The 16,599-nt window shown below is 53.4% G+C and overlaps 1 protein-coding gene across 1 annotated transcript; it reads left to right on the top strand.

The window, feature by feature from the left end:
- The first annotated feature begins 3,920 nt into the window (after window positions 1-3,920).
- LRRC15 (leucine rich repeat containing 15) lies at window positions 3,921-15,921 on the top strand. Its single transcript, XM_011961211.1, has 2 exons — window positions 3,921-4,000; window positions 12,277-15,921. Exon 2 carries the CDS (start codon window positions 12,280-12,282, stop codon window positions 14,023-14,025), a length of 1,746 nt encoding a protein of 581 aa, XP_011816601.1. The 5' UTR covers window positions 3,921-4,000; window positions 12,277-12,279; the 3' UTR covers window positions 14,026-15,921.
- The last annotated feature ends 678 nt before the right edge of the window (window positions 15,922-16,599 follow it).

The following is a 16,599-nucleotide window of genomic DNA, read 5'->3' on the forward strand; positions in this document are numbered from 1 at the left end:
TCACTGTCCTACAGACAGACATCTGAGTTGTTCACGGCGATCTGTGGCTACCAGCCGTACTGCCTGGAGCATGCTTGAACGTATCGCTTTGTGCACATGCAGCATCGTGTCTGTGTATGTGAGGGTTTACACATTTTGAGGTGTTTTTTTTTTTTTTTTTTTGTAGAGATGGGGTCTCACTCTGCTGTCCAGCCTGGTCTCAAACTCCTGGCTTCAAGGGATCCTCTCGCCTGAGCCTCCCCAGTCACTGGGATTACAGGCGTGAGCCACCATGCCTGGGTTTTTGAATTTTGATAGCTATTGGTCTACCAGTTTATATTCCCATCAACAGAGTGTGAGACTGCCATCATCCTTACCAGCCCGAGGCATTTTCCACCTTTTTTATTCTGCCAGGGGGCGTAACGGTGTGGCCACAGCGTCCCCACCCTTGAGGGGAAGAGAGCAGGGCTCCTAATGCCAGCTATGGAGGGTGCTGCGGAGGGGTCTGCCCCACCGAGGTGAGAGGTGAGGCTGGGTCTCACGGCCTCCAGTGCCCGAATCTGTGTTTGTTAACTACAATAGAGACACACTCCAGGGTGGGAGAGAGCAGAGGCCCCTGAAGCCCTGGGCAACCCCGGCTCTTCTGGTTCTCCCAGGGGGCTGGAAAGTGAGCCCTGAGGTTACAGGGCCTGTGGGTGGTAAATCAGGCTTTTCCTTTCAATAATAATAGACGTTCTCTCCCTTCATTAGTGGAACGGAACGGCTGTTCTGGGGGCTGACGGGGTGCTGCTTTGCTGTCTCTGCAGGAGAAGGTGCTTCTGTGGGGAAGAGAGGGCTCCATGTGCGGAAACCTGGAGTCCTGCAGCCCAATCTCCACAGTACCCCCGGCCTGGGGGACTGCTCCGTCCTGCATGGCCTGGTTACTGCGAGGAAACCCATGTGCTGTCACGAGAGCCAGAGAGAGTCCCCTGTGAAGGCTGGACACCCCCCACAGCACACTTCCTACAGCATGGCTCCACCTGGGCCTCTCCCTCCTCCAACGCTCCTGGTGGCTCCCTACTGCCTCCTGAGGACGTTACTCTTCCGGAGTATCCCAGTCCTCAGTGAGGCCCTGCCACACAGTCTGGGCCCCAGCCACATTCTCCTGCTCACTCTGACCTGATGGTTTTTCTTTACCCTCTTCCCTCACCTTCCAGAGCCTGCTCATCTTTGTTTGAGACAGACTCTCGCTGTGTCGCCCAGGCTGCAGTGCAGTGGCGCCATCTCAGCTCACTGCAAGCTCCGCCTCCCGGGTTCACGCCATTCTCCTGCCTCAGCCTCCCGAGTAGCTGGGACTACAGGCACCCGCCACCATGCCCGGCTAATGTTTTGTATTTTTTAGTAGAGACGGGGTTTCACCGTGTTAGCCAGGATGGTCTCGATCTCCTGACCTCGTGATCCACCCGCCTCGGCCTCCCAAAGTGCTGGGATTACAGGCTTGAGCCACCGCGCCCGACCATAGGAGAATTTTTATGTTAAGAAAAACCTTTTGTTCTGTGAGTGACCTCACTCCTCTCATCTTCTCCCAGTGCCGCTCTGCGTCAGTCTGAACTTCCGTCCACGGGGGTTGTGTGCCTGAGGACAGGAGCCAGTGGTGTGCAGATAGCATGGAGCTCACAGGCTGGGCTTGGACTCTGACTCTGTCACTTAGCATGTGGCTGTGGGGAAATTAGTTAACAGGCCTGGGCCTCAGTTTTTCTGCCTGTGAAATGGGGGTAATTACTGCCACTCATAGGACTATTTGGCGGATCAGTAGTTCTCAATCATGAGTGTGTGGTGCGTGTGTGTGTGTGTGTGTGCGTGCGTGTGTGTGAACTCTCCCTTCCTGGGGACATTTGGCAATGTCTAGAGACATTTTGTTTGTTACTTTTGGATCAGGGGATACTGCTGGCATCTAGAGGGCAGAGGCCAGGGATGCCATCGTGCCTCCTATGACACATAGAACAGCTCCTGCAATGAAGAATTTTCTGCCTCCAAATGTCACGTGGTGAGGCCGAGAAAGCTGGTGGAGGTGAAATGATGGACAGCTGCAGTGAGGTACCCAAGGGGTCTCTGGTTCACAGCAGGTGCTTCCCAAATAGCCATCTTTAAATGTAGCCGATTCATGCCTGTGCTGTCCACCACTCCCAGCACAGTGCCTGACACAGAGAAGCTGGGTGCTAGGATTAGGGAGGATGGAAGAGGAAAAAGAGGGATATTCTTATTCGTGCAGGTTCAATGGAAAGAAAGTTAAAGTGGCCGGGTGCGGTGGCTCATGTCCGTAATCCCAGGACTTTGGGAGGATGAGGCGGGCGGATCACGAGGTCAGGAGATCGAGACCGTCCTGGCCAACATGGAGAAACCCCGTCTCTACTAAAACTACAAAAACTAGCTGGGCCTGCACACTGGTGGCGGGCGCCTGTAATCCCAGCTACTCAGGAGGCCGAGGCAGGAGAATCACTTGAACCCGGGAGGCGAAGGCTGCAGTGAGCCAAGATTGGGCCACTGCACTCCAGCCTCGGTGACAGAGTGAGACTCTGTCTCAAAAACAAAAAAAAGTTAAAGGACTTGATTTGGGAAGGTGGAGGGACCAAGGCTGTAAGAGGGCAGGTGTTCTCCAGGTGGGAGCAAGGCTGGTGGGTGAAGGGTTGGAGCCGCAAGCTGTGTGGAGCCACTCCAAGCAGTGCCTGCCCCTCCGGGGCTCCTGTTATTTAATGGACAGACACTTTTTGTTTCTGACGCTGAATCACGGTGCCATGGTGAGGAGGAATGTGGCATGATTCAGGCTGTAGGCCTTGACCATGGCAAGCCACCCAAGCAACTATTTCAGTAATAACACTACGCACTTTTATATCTTCCTTTCATCGCAGATCTCAAAGCACAGCGCAAATATTAATTAAGCCTCTTGGCACTCCATGAGGCACTGTGTGTAAATATCACTCTCCCCACTTAACTGAGAGGGTAAACTGAGCCAGGCAAGGGCAGGCTGGCTTCAGCCTGGGGCAGCTCAGGCCTTGTTGAGGCTCCATCTCGGAGGAGAAGCTGGGGTTTGGAAGCCTCCCCACCCCTCCAACTATGACTCCTGTATCCTCTTCCCCAGGCCCTTTTGGGGATACCACAAATAGAAACAGTTTTGTCCCCACTGGGGAAGGGGACAGACAGAGGCAGCAGGGTATGGGCTGCACTGCAGACGTGAGGGGCATAGGGAAGCTCCACACGCCCAAATAGACCCCTTGACTGCCTGTCCCCAAGCCAGAGATGTGTGTGCCTGCAGCTCTCAGAGCAGCAGTCATGGCACAGACCCCAGCATCGCAAGGAAATCGGAAATGCTCTTTTTAAAGGGGACGCAGTGGTCATAATTATATTTTTCCTTGGAATCTAAAATAAATGCTTCTTCCAAAATGCTAACAACAGGTGAATCATGTTAATTGTCTGTAAATTTAAGGCCAAATAAAAAGTTTAAAATAAAAAAAGAAATAGAAGAATACTTGAGTTTTCTAGAACCACAGGGAGAAGCACTTGCCAATACTTCTAGGAGCAAAGAAACGCCCCTGAATCCTGCCCCATGCCTCTCTCGGGGTCCTTGTCCATGTCTCCTTGGGCGGGGCAGGGCAGCAGGGGTCCACAGTCACTTAGGGAGGGGTTACGGGGTCGTTATAAACTCCCCTCTCACAGCAGCCAAGGCAGTGAAACACTGGGGGAAAGAAAGAAAGAGGAAAACGTGTCCTGAGCTTTTAAACACGGTTGAAGCAAACCCCTTACATTTAGGGATGCCAGCTGTGTGTCCCCTGTAGTGCCAGCCCAGGACATCCAGGCGCTGCACTGTGGCCCACAGTCCCCCCTCCCAGGGCCGACACTGCCCTCTGCAGTGACTCATGCCCAGGATAGTTTAAATACCGGGACAGCTCAGGCAAGCCACACTCATGCTGCAGCCTTGAGCCGTCCCTCGTCCTCCTCCTCTCAGGCTCCCTCTTGTCCACGGCGGGCGGGCGCCGAGCTGCTGGTAAGTAGGCGAGCCACCCCCTCCCTCCTCTCTGCTTAGAGGACCCGGCCAGCCCCTTCCCATCTCTGCTGGACTTGCTCCCCTGGGAGACCCCAGAAAGGAGCAGGGCTGACATGGGCCTGGGGATGCTCTCGGCACAGGGCCAGGAGAAGCCTGCGCTTGGAGGGGTGCAAGGCTGTCTCCCTCACTGCCCGGACACCAGGACCACCAGCCGCTCTGCTGATGCCTCAACAGTCTCTTGGCCCCTTGCCCTGAGCAGCTCATGATGTCATCCTGGGGTGCTGAGATGTCTGAGACCAGCAAGTTGGGCTGAAAGTGGACGAAATTATCAGCCGCTTGTCACTGGACTGACCTTTCTGGAATCTAGATCCACTGGGGGAAGAACTTTTCTTTTTAAGGCTCAGATTATTTGAGCCTGTGCTGTCTTTCCTGGCACTTACCCTGGTGGCCCCAGTGGTCTGCCCCGCATTTCGGTCTGTCCAAGACTTTCCTTCATGGGGGTTTCCCAGGCAAGACAGCTGTCTTCTTTACATAGACGCGTAATTCCTGCAGGTGTGACTTCAGCAGATGTGCCGGTCCCTGGTTTGCAGTTCCAGTTTGGAATTCAGGCATGGGCTCAGCGTTGTTCGGGCTCTAACCGTGTGGCTTAGGGGACACCATGCCAGCAGTTTCCCCTCTCTTCCGCTGGAAGTGTCGGCCTCTGTGGAGCCTGGCGGCTTTGAGCAGGGAGTCAGAGCAGGAGATGCATTTGTGATGAGGGGCGTGTGGATTTGAAATTGTGATGGCTGCACCTTGACCTGTGTCTCTGCTCAAATGTAGAGGCAGGACCTGGGGCCAAGAAACCAACTGTGGAAAACCAGAACTTTCAAGACTCTCCCACCCCTGCCAAAGTGCAAGAGCCATTCCACCTCCCGGGCCCAGTGGGTCACCTCGGTGCAGCTGCACTCTCTCTGGGACGACATGTGTGCTCCAGCTGCAGGTGCCGGGTGCCTGTCTGCCACGTGCCAGCTTCTCCTTTGAGGTTATCTGGGATACATCACTTTATCTCGGGCAGCTCTCAAATGTGCTGGTGCACTGGCTCCTTAATTTAGAAGTTCTCTAATGGCTGGCACTTCCTTCGTCCTGCATAGATTGAACATCTGGGGTAAATTCAGGGCCAGACAGTCCAATTTGTCTGTGGTCTTGAGTCAGCTGGGCGGGCTCAGCAGTGATGAGGCAGGCATGTGAGAGGGGTCGGGGCCAGGGGAAAGTTCTGGATAGATTCTGCAGAAAGTCAGGTTGTGGAAGCTTCTTCCCCAGGGCTAGGGAACACTCCTTTAGCTTGCTCAGTAAATGGAGGGGGTGGTGAGGCGAGGGTAGGAGTAGATCCAGCCATGGAGAAATAAGAAGAGATGGGGGAGAAGCTGCCCCAACTCAGTCCTGCCAGTAAGCAGACTATGATCACACATGGCAATTTGCTGCCCTGAATCCTGACCACGGAAGAGTCACTGCTGCTTCAGATTTCATGCCCTCTCTTGGCTTCGGGACACAGAAATTAGAATCTGCTTCTGATGCTTTTATTGGATCGGGGCGGATCCATTTCTCTCTACTTTGGGATCCCAGGTGCCCACCTGAGAAGGGGGCTGTTTGTAGACCGTGGCTAGTCTCATAAGAGCCCTCTTGGGCAGTTCTCCCTGTTCTGCTGGGCAATTTGTCAGTGTCTCCTGCCACCCTTGCCAGGCTAATGACAGTCCTGCTCTGGCCTCTGTAGGAAGCCAAACCTGGGAGGATCCCCAACAGAAGGGCTAGAAAGGAATTGCGCTTTTTAACCGATTTTCTTTTTTAAAACAATAAGCAACATTTTGGCTTTGAAGGGCTGTGAGAGATGAGAGATGGGCTTCCCCGCTTGATCAAGTAAGGGTGAGGGTGTGGCCAGTCTGGCTTCGGAGTTCAAGGATGCTTTCTGTTTGGGGTGGAATATACCCAAATCAGGGGCTTGTAACCTCGGCCCCAGGTCCTGCCTGTACATTTGAGCAGAGACACAGGTCAAGGTGCAGCTGTCCCAATTTCAAATCCACACACCCCTCATCACAAATCCATCTGCAGCCCTGACTCCATCTCCAGCCTTGTTGTTGAGATTACAGGAGTCAACCCCTTCTGGTGACCCCCCTGTCCCTTCCCCCCCTTCCCTACAGTCCTCCAGGAGACCCAGGTGGAATTGAACACACACTGGCATCAGAGCAACCTTAAAGAAGGAATCCCTGAACCCACGCAGCCTGGTAGTCGGTAGAAGCACTTGCCCTTGGCGAATCATGCTGGGCAGGGGGAAGGTGGATTGTATGAGCCTCAGTTGATTTAAGCTGGGGGGTGCAAAACCACCTCCTCCCCAGGCCCAGGCCCTGCCGGGCATGTGGTTGACAAGGTCCCGAATCCTGGTGATGAGGCTCAGGGGTTCGCCAAGCTCTGTAGTTAGGGGCCCTGGTCGGGTGTCAGAAGTCTCTAATGGACTGTGTGACCTTGGGCAAGTCCCCTCCTCCCTGGGGACCCCCTCAGCTTTCCCAGCTACAAAATGAGCAGACAGTTTGACTAGGTGCACTCAGAAAGCTCTTGCACCTCTGATGCTCCAGGCTGTAAGTACCGTTTCTGGAAGCAGCTTCTATTGCCAGGTTCAACTCAGCACAAACCGCAGTTCCTAATGGGGATGCAGAGAGAAGTATTGGTAGAGGGTGGGGCCAGGCCTGTGGCAGGACCTGCGGCCTCTCCCATGCTGGGTCCTCTTGTTCTCAGCGGTCAGCGACGAAAGGTCCAAGCCTGGGTTCTCGGCTAGTCTAGACCTCACGTGGTGTTTCTGAGCATGTTCTGTGGACTCCTGCATTGGAGTCATTTGGGAAGTTTGTAAAACATGCAGAATCCTGCGCCCCACTGAGACCTAGGGATCGGGATCTCTGTGGGTGGAGTCTCCAGAGATTCTGATTTTACCCAACAACAAAAATAACGATCGCCACAAACGTTTATTGGGTCCTCACTTTGTGCCAAGAACTCACCCAAGTGCTTCACATGCTTTAACTCATTTAATCCTCGCAGCAGCAACGCTATGAGGTCAGTTCTGTTAAACAAGTCAGGCGATTTTATGTGCTACCTCAGGAGAGGGGACGTTTGGTGAGATGGGGAGGTCTGGAGGCACTGAGGTCTGAGCTTCAGGCCACGCCTCTCAGGAAGACCGACCGGCCTGAGCCCCCAGGAGCACGTGACTGAGGACAACACCGGCTGTGGACAGTGGGGACAGACCCTGGCTGCTCCAAGCCTGACATCTTCCTTGGGAGCCCTTAGGCTAGTTGGGTGACATCTCTCTGTAGACAAGGCCACGACTGGGTAGCCCTCTGTGGGGAGAAGGCAGAGGCTAGGGAGAGACAGCCCCTCTCTGGGTCTCAGTTTCCCCGGGTGCACTGGGAGGGGGCAGGACCAGAAGCTCCCAGAGGCCCCTCCCAGTCCCTGGGTTCCAGGCAACAGGTATTGGCTGCGTGCAGACATGCTGATTCCTGAGTGGGATTGTCCTGGCTAGGAGACCTGGAGGCAGGTGGACCTGAAAAGATGGGCACGGGTTCCTCAGGCCTCAGCACGAAGCTGGAGCCAGGCCGGATGGCCCTGCTGGAGGTCCAGCAGGTCCTCTGCGGAAAAGAAGTGAGAAGCATGAGGGGCTTCAGGCCAAATTTCCTTCCTGCCTCACATCAGAAGGAAGCAGAGCTCCAAAGGCCCTTGGAAGTCTTTACTGAAGGGGAAACTGAGGCCTGGCGAATTGCCCTAAGCTCACACTTCAACTTAGTGTCAACCAGAGTAGAATGTTGGTGTTCCAGGCTGCCTGCAAAAGTTACGCTCTGTGGCATTAAAATAAGAAGGAGTCTCCTTCCAGGGAACCTCGTGTTCAGGGAATGTGAATGATGATATTAAACTAAAAACGTCCCAACCCACCAACCAACAAAGCCCAGGGCTTCGAGGCTAATTATGTGTTTGCTCATGAGTCACGGTGCTTCTGCTGAGACCCGAAGCCGGAGCGCCCTGGTTCGTGCGCTTCTGCTCACGGGGAGGGACTGCCTCAGAGCGCCCAGGTGAGCTGTCAGGCTGTCCTTCGGTTTGTCTGCTCGGCTTGCTGACTTCATGGGCCAGTGACAGACGCCAGGCTATTCCCCCTTCCCAGGAGCTGGACAGGGCTGGACTGAGTCACTGAAGTGATTGAGGATGCTCTCGGCTGCCTGGAGAAGTTATAATTAGGGCAGCTTTGTGGCCTTTTAACCGCCATCTGTCACAGCTGCCAAGCGGCACCAGGCAGCGTGGGCTATTAGGCCTCCATGTGCTGGGCTCCTGGAGGCTGCATCCACTGCGCGAGCTGGCACCATGCGCTGAGAATCCAAGGGCCCAGCTGTCTGTCCTGGTTCTGTGGCCCCTCCCTCCCCTGCGGGCTTTGCAGCTGGGTTTGAGGGGAGCTCTTTGGAGGTCATGTGGAGCCCTGGGCGCCAGCCGCAGCAGTCAAAAGTGCTGGAAAACAGGAAACTGCTGCATGTGGTGCTGGGGTGGGCTTTGCAGATGTGAGGATTTATAAAGAGGAAAATCTGCAAATTCTTGCAATATTTGTCATGCTGAGTGTGGTCCATTTTAGACAGTGGTGGCTGTGTTCCCGCAGGGAATTATCTCTGCAGTCCTCCCAGGTCAAGAGGCACCTTCCTCTGGCACAAGCCTGGACTGGCTTGATGCCCCTCCCCAGCTGGGGAGTACAGACTCAGAGAAAGCCACATAAAGATGGGTCCTCAGAGGGTGCCTCGCCCTACACTGCCATTCATAGATGGGAAACTCAAGATTGCCCTGGGCTGCCCAGGTGACGTGCACTTAATTTAGTCTCTGACACTTGGGCTGTGACACCGTTTTGAAGCACGTTAGGTATATGAGTGTATATTAAATATAAGCGCCAGCTAGCTTGTCTCCAGGAGCACTTCAAGCTCCACCTTTTGTACGTCAGCCCAGGCAGTAAATATCTCACATACACTTCCACCAAAGAGGTGGGCAAATACCCACTGTCCACACAGACGCCTAAGAGCACAGGCACTGTTGTCTTGGTGGACAGATTGTTTTCTCGTGCCCTGGAACTCAGCCTTAGAATCCTAAGATCTTAGGAATGGACAGGACACCAGTTGTCTTCCAGTCCAATGTCCTACCAGGCGTGGGAATCTTCTCTACAGCTGGCTTACCAAGTGGTTGCTTTAGCCTCTGCTGGATTGCTTCTGGTGACAGAGAGCTTACTCCTCTGTGAGGCTGCCCATTTTGACTCTGGATAGGCCGTCTTCTGTGGTGAACTGAAATCTGCTCCTCTATAACTTCCGCACCCGTCTGACCTCTGGAGCCACACTGAGCTGGGTTTTTTCTGTATCCCGTGGCAGCCCTTCAGGGATGCTAGAAAAGTGAGTATGGTTCCTCACAGCATCTCTTCCTCTGGTTATTTATTCATCCACAGCTCCTTCACTTTAATTTTAATTTGATTTTTTTCTCACCATGTCTTAGGGTGCTGACACAGTTCCTTCAATGGATGCTCAGACATTTTGCTTTCTAGACCCCCTCACCACCATCCTCTAGAATTCTTCAGGAGGTCAGTTTGTCATTAGCCTTTTGAAGTTCAGAGTGGAACTGAGCCCAGCACTATAGGTGTGGCCATGTCAGGGCAGTGTAGGGTGAGACCATCACCTCCTTTTTTCCACATGTGATACTTTTATTAATCCAGTCTCAGACCACACTAGCTTTTGTGGGCAGCCTCCTTCCTTTGTTGTCGTTAGTAAAAAGTCCTAAGTCTTCTCCTAGTGTGAATATTGAGCCACTTTTTTGTGTGCACTCTCTTTAGGCAGCTCATTTTCTGTTGTCAGCTTCTGGACCTGACATTTATCTATATAAATTTATTTTTTTAGATGTGTCCCTAGCGTAATCTGGCCCCATTCCTTTGCATCTAGATGCCATTGGACAAGTATTCTTTTTGCTTTCTTATTTCCATTGTTCTATATACTTAGTCAAGTTCTTAACGGAAAAGTATGACAGGTCAGGGCTTGCATAGGCTGTGAACAAATAAACAAATTAAGGTCTCGGCTGGGTGCGGTGGCTCACGCCTGTAATCCCAGCACTTTGGGAGGCCGAGGCGGGTGGATCACGAGGTCAGGAGATTGAGACCAGCCTGACCAACATGGTGAAACCCCGTCTTTACTAAAAATACAAAAGTTAGCCAGGTGTGGTGGTGGGCGCCTGTAATCCCAGCTACTCGGGAGACTGAGGCAGCAGAATGGCTTGAACCTGGGAGGTGGAGGTTGCAGTGAGCAGAGATTGTGCCACTGCACTCCAGCCTGGGGGACAGACTCTGTCTCAAAAAAAAAATCAAGGTCTGTGTGGTTGGGGAATGGGCTTAGGTTTTTATCTCAGAGTAAGCTTGTTGGGGAAGGGCAGGGAAGGGATGCGTGGGGCTGAGGCCAAATTGGGAAGCCTGAGTTACTCTGAGACGTGGGCCAGGCTCCAGACCCCATGAATTCAGAGCCACAAACAGAGACCAGAGAAATACCTTCGTTACCCAACCATTGATGGCTTCTATGCCATCATTTGAAATTCCTTTCTCTGACTCAGGAGTTTTGCTCATGGAAAGGGAAGCATAGCATTAACACTCAGAGTACTTCCCTAGGGGTCTGGAGACCTGGGCTTTAAGCTCAGAGGCCTTTCCTTGCTTCTTGCATCCCCATAAAGTGATGGAAATGAGTGGCCGGCAGTGACTGCTGAATCTTCCGGGAGTTTGGGTCTTTGCACCTTTGGTGGAAGTTGGAGATACTTTCACATATACACAGAAATTCTTAGCCCCTTGACTATGGATGCCAAGACCAGGAGCACTTTGAGGCCCTCCTGACTTTAGGAGTCTGTAGGGTCCATGCTGTGGACAAGCGAGGAACAACGGCACGCATTTGCGCAGCACTGGCCGGGATGGCCCTGCATTCTTTCCCCATTCGCTCCTCACAACAGCCCCAAGAGCGGGGCAGGAGTTACCATCCCCTCTTCACACAGGAGGGAGCTGAAGCTGGCAGGCCTCAAGCTTCATTCAAGGTGAAACTGCTGGTGATCCTTAAATATTCATATAGGGACCAGCACCCATGTCCCATATCTCTACATTTTACACACACACGTGTGCACACACACACACAGAGTTATATATGTCATTGTCATCAGTGATTTCAAACACCAACATTTCCATGAACTTACCTCCATTTCAGAACATCACCACGTCTGACCTACCATCTTTTAGCTCAAAGTACATCTCAGTAGGTTTTCTGAAACTTACTCAAGGACTCCGCAGTGTTTCTTGTGGAAACTGGGACTTATACCCACAAGACTAGCTTCAGGCGTCAGCTAAGCCACAGCAGCCTCTCCCGGCAAGGCAGGACGTGGTGCAGACACGTCATTTCCTTTTCCTGGGAGGGTGGTTTGAATTCGACCTAGATGAACCACAGGTGAAAGGGTTAACAGAGGCCTAAGTGATGGTTGGTGGTCATGGGCTGGGTGGGGCAGACCCAGGCGAGGGTGAGGAAGAGCTGCTTCCACTGTAGTCTTTCAGGCAGATCCTAGCTCTGTGGTCCTAACTCTGCTGCTGCTGCACCTCCCGGCAGGCCACCGTGTTTGTGGCCTCACCATCTTCCCCCAGGTTCAGCCCTATTTATTTGTTCCCATTGTCTCCGTGTTCCTCCTGACAAGGCTGTGTTTAACCAGCACATTCAGATGATGTGAGGGATACAGAGATGAATAAGATACAGTTCCTGCCCTAAGGAACCTGTAGGGATGAAAGATGAATTCTGTGTCCATGGAAAGAATATTGGCTGGGGAAGGAGACAACAGGGACACGGTGAATGCCATCCAAGGCCACCGTGGCATGGCCAATGATGGAGACTGGGAAGATGACTTCATGGAAGGGTAACTGATTGACTCATGGAATCTGGGAAGTGTCCTAAAGGTGATTGCACTGGAGCTGGACTTGGAAGCATGGGACAATTTTGTATAAGGACAAGGCGCACTCCAGGTAGGGAGAATTGCCTGGGCAAAGACATGGAAGCAGAAAGGCAGGGGCAGAGGTGCAGAGGCTTGCTGGCCAGAGCAGATGGAGCATGAATTCAGCATGTGATGATGGGGTTCAAAGCCAAGCCAGCATTGGCACTGCAAGTTGATGTTGGCTTAAAACTTGCCAGTGTTGGTTAGGGGACCCTGACTAACGTGTGCTCTCTCCCCCTGCAGAGGCTATGCCACTGAAGCATTATCTCCTTTTGCTGGTGGGCTGCCAAGCCTGGGGTGCGGGGTTGGCCTACTATGGCTGCCCTAGTGAGTGTACCTGCTCCAGGGCCTCCCAGGTGGAGTGCACCGGGGCACGCATTGTGGCCGTACCCACCCCTCTGCCCTGGAACGCCATGAGCCTGCAGATCCTCAACACACACATCACTGAACTCAGTGAGTCCCCGTTCCTCAATATCTCAGCCCTCATCGCCCTGAGGATTGAGAAGAATGAACTGTCACACATCATGCCCGGGGCCTTCCGAAACCTGGGCTCACTGCGCTATCTCAGCCTCGCCAACAACAAGCTGCAGGTTCTGCCCATCGGCCTCTTCCAGGGCCTGGACAGCCTCGAGTCACTCCTTCTGTCCAGTAACCAGCTGGTGCAGATCCAGCCGGCCCACTTCTCCCAGTGCAGCAATCTCAAGGAGCTGCAGCTGCATGGCAACCACCTGGAATACATACCCGACGGAGCCTTCGACCACCTGGTGGGACTCACGAAGCTCAATCTGGGCAAGAATAGCCTCACCCACATCTCACCTAGGGTCTTCCAGCACCTGGGCAACCTCCAGGTCCTCCGGCTCTATGAGAACAGGCTCACGGATATCCCCATGGGCACTTTTGATGGGCTTGTCAACCTGCAGGAACTGGCTCTGCAGCAGAACCAGATCGGGCTGCTCGCCCCTGGTCTCTTCCACAACAACCACAACCTCCAGAGACTCTACCTGTCCAACAACCACATCTCCCAGCTGCCGCCCAGCATCTTCATGCAGCTGCCCCAGCTCAACCGTCTCACCCTCTTCGGGAATTCCCTGAAGGAGCTGTCTCCGGGGATCTTCGGGCCCATGCCCAACCTGCGGGAGCTTTGGCTCTATGACAACCATATCACTTCTCTACCCGACAATGTCTTCAGCAACCTCCGCCAGTTGCAGGTCCTGATTCTTAGCCGCAACCAGATCAGCTTCATCTCCCCGGGTGCCTTCAACGGGCTCACGGAGCTTCGGGAGCTGTCCCTCCACACCAACGCATTGCAGGACCTGGACGGGAACGTCTTCCGCATGTTGGCCAACCTGCAGAATATCTCCCTGCAGAACAACCGCCTCAGACAGCTCCCAGGGAATATCTTTGCCAACGTCAATGGCCTCATGACCATCCAGCTGCAGAACAACCAGCTGGAGAACTTGCCCCTCGGCATCTTCGATCACCTGGGGAAACTGTGTGAGCTGCGGCTGTATGACAATCCCTGGAGGTGTGACTCAGACATCCTTCCACTCCGCAACTGGCTCCTGCTCAACCAGCCCAGGTTAGGGACGGACACTGTACCTGTGTGTTTCAGCCCAGCCAATGTCCGAGGCCAGTCCCTCATTATCATCAATGTCAACGTTGCTGTTCCGAGTGTCCATGTCCCCGAGGTACCTAGTTATCCGGAAACGTCATGGTACCCAGACACATCAAGTTATCCTGACACCACATCCATCTCTTCTACCACTGAGCTAACCAGCCCTGTGGAAGACTACACCGATCTGACTACCATTCAGGTCACTGATGACCGCAGTGTTTGGGGCATGACCCAGGCCCAGAGCGGGCTGGCCATTGCCGCCATTGTCATTGGCATTGTTGCCCTGGCCTGCTCCCTGGCTGCCTGCATCGGCTGTTGCTGCTGCAAGAAGAGAAGCCAAGCCGTCCTGATGCAGATGAAGGCACCCAACGAGTGTTAAAGAGGCAGGCTGGAGCAGGGCTGGGGAATGATGGGACTGGAGGACCTGAGAACTTCATCTTTCTGCCTCCACCCCTGGGTCCATGGAGCTTTCCCGTGATTATTCTTTCTGGCCCTAGAGAAAGGTGCGCCTACCTCTTCTTGACCTGCCTGATTCTCCCGTAGAGAAGCAGGTCGTGCCGGACCTTCGTACAATCAGGAAGATAGAGTCAACTGGCCATGGCAAAAGCCCTGGGGATTTCTGATTCATACCCCTGGGCTTAGGGCTCCTCCTCCAAATCCTCGCCAGCTGTCCTCCAAGAACAGCCTTCCCTGCGCCCAGGCCCCTTCCTGGCCTCTGTAGACTCAGTTAGTCCACAGCCTGCTCACTTCGTGGGAATAGTTCTCCGCCGAGATAGCCCCTCTCGCCTAAGTATTATGTAAGTTGATTTCCCTTCTTTTGTTCCTCTTGTTTGTGCTATGGCTTGACCCAGCATGTCCCCTCAAATGAAAGTTCTCCCCTTGATTTTCTGCTCCTGAAGGCAGGGTGAGTTCTCTCCTTAAAGAAGACTTCAAACCATTTAACTGGTTTCTTAGGAGCTGTCAAGCAGCCTGGTTTTGGAGATGCTGTGAAAGAGAGAAGGAAAATCATGCCGCTCAGTTCCTGGAGACAGAGCCGTCATCAGCATCTCACTTGTGATTTTTATCTGGAAAAGGAAGGAAGACCCCAGCACAGCAAGCTCAGCCTTTTAGAGAAGGATCTTTCCAAACTGCAAACTTTGCTTTGAAAACTTTAGCCCTTTAAGGAATGAAATCATGTAGGATTTTGGAATTCTAAAAACATTAAAATCAGCTTATTGGTACAGGATAAAGAAATCTGGTGCCTGGGGGTCCTTGTGTTCACCCCCAGAGTTTTGTTTTAAAATTTTTAATGGAAGCGTATGTGCAGAAAAGTGGGTACAGCTTGGTGGATTTTCACAAACTGAACATACCTGTGTAATCAGCATTCAGACCCAGACACAGAGCATCACCAGTATCACCCATCCTGGGCTTTTCCCAGAGGAGACCGGGGCTTCTGGAGATGGACTTACCTAGGACCTGCTCCCCGTGAGCCAGGACGGTGTCCCCACAGCCAGCCTGTGCAAAGGCCCAGTGGCCAGGGGTGGAGGAGAATATGTGGGTGTGGACAGGAGGGGAGACTCCGGCCTGCACAGGAGATTTGATTAGCTCTAGAGACCCTGAAACCTGGGGCACCCTGGCTGGTTGGGTCAGAAGCATCCTGACTGCAGAGGTCTGTGCAGCCACACCCCCTTCCCTGCCAGCAAGCTGTCTGTGGCTCATCGGAGGCCCCTCCGCCTGGAGCCTTTTATGGGCATGACATGCCTGTATCTGTTTTTAATTTTCATTCTTCACTTAGGGGAAGTGAAATAGCTCAGAGATGAGATCCTTTAATTGAAAACCAAGTGTAATGGAATCCAGTGTCTTTCTAATATGGTAAAATTCTCCGTCAGCATCACAGTCAGCTGGCCGCTAAACTTCAGCATCTCACTTACAGCAGGCAACACGGGGGTACAACGGCAGGTCACACTGGGTCTGGGGGCTCCCTGGAGCTCCTCTTGCATGTGGTCTGGTTAGGAGTTGAGTTGTTTGCTCCAGGGTTATTCTCCTCCTTGAGTCACAGTCACACGAATGCCTGCTTTCTCTGGCCTTCCTGCTACAAACATATTCACATGGCGCTCAAGAAGTTAGGCTCATGGCAACATGTGGCTTTCTCCGGACAACTGGCCCAGTTTACAGTGAAATGGAGAATTTTGGGTCTCCATGTCTGCCCAGGAAAGAACTTCGGCTGACTCCGCGGGGACTTGGAAATCCACCACCAATCCTGACGGGCTCTGACTAGTTCCCTGCTCCGCAAGACACTGTGACATCCCCCAGGATCGGATCACAGCGCTGGCCACGTTTCCCTTCCACTTCCTGCACAAAAAGTGTCCAGCGGGATGTTTGCAAACTCTAGTGCACTTTGTAGCTTTTCACCCTCTGTCCCAAGGAACTAGGAGAGATGAGGCTGGTTAGAGACAAGAGATGTCATCTCCCCATGGCAAATCTGGGTCCCCAGGGCATTTCCAAACTATTGGTAGTACCCGGAGGACGTGCACCAAGCCTTGCCAGGGCCAACAGGAAGTGAGCCCAGAGCACGGCACAGGAGCGTCACCCGCTGATGGTGGCCTGCTGTGCCAACAGGAGCAGCCCGGCCCGTACCCCTCCAGACAGGAAGCATGGGTTTGCCCACATTCCTCGTCCCCAGACCTGTTGGGTGCTCCTGTGAGTGGCCTCCAGATGTCTCTGTGCATAGGCACAAGTGGGCCAGGACTGGAGAGACGTGGGAGGCCTCCTCATCCAGTGGGCCCTGCCAGTCTTAACCCAGAACCCCTGCTATTCCTGGCAGTAGCCATGACATTGGAACACCTTCCTCTCCAGCCCAGAGGCTGACCTGAGGGCCTCGGTCCTCAGAGGACACCACCCAGGGGCACCATAGGTGAGGGGTGAGGGCCCCTTTATGTGAACCTCTTGCCTCTTCCTTTCTCCCATCAGAGTA

This window comes from Colobus angolensis, unplaced genomic scaffold (assembly GCF_000951035.1).
Source record: "Colobus angolensis palliatus isolate OR3802 unplaced genomic scaffold, Cang.pa_1.0 Scaffold54, whole genome shotgun sequence".
Lineage (NCBI taxonomy): Eukaryota > Metazoa > Chordata > Mammalia > Primates > Cercopithecidae > Colobus > Colobus angolensis.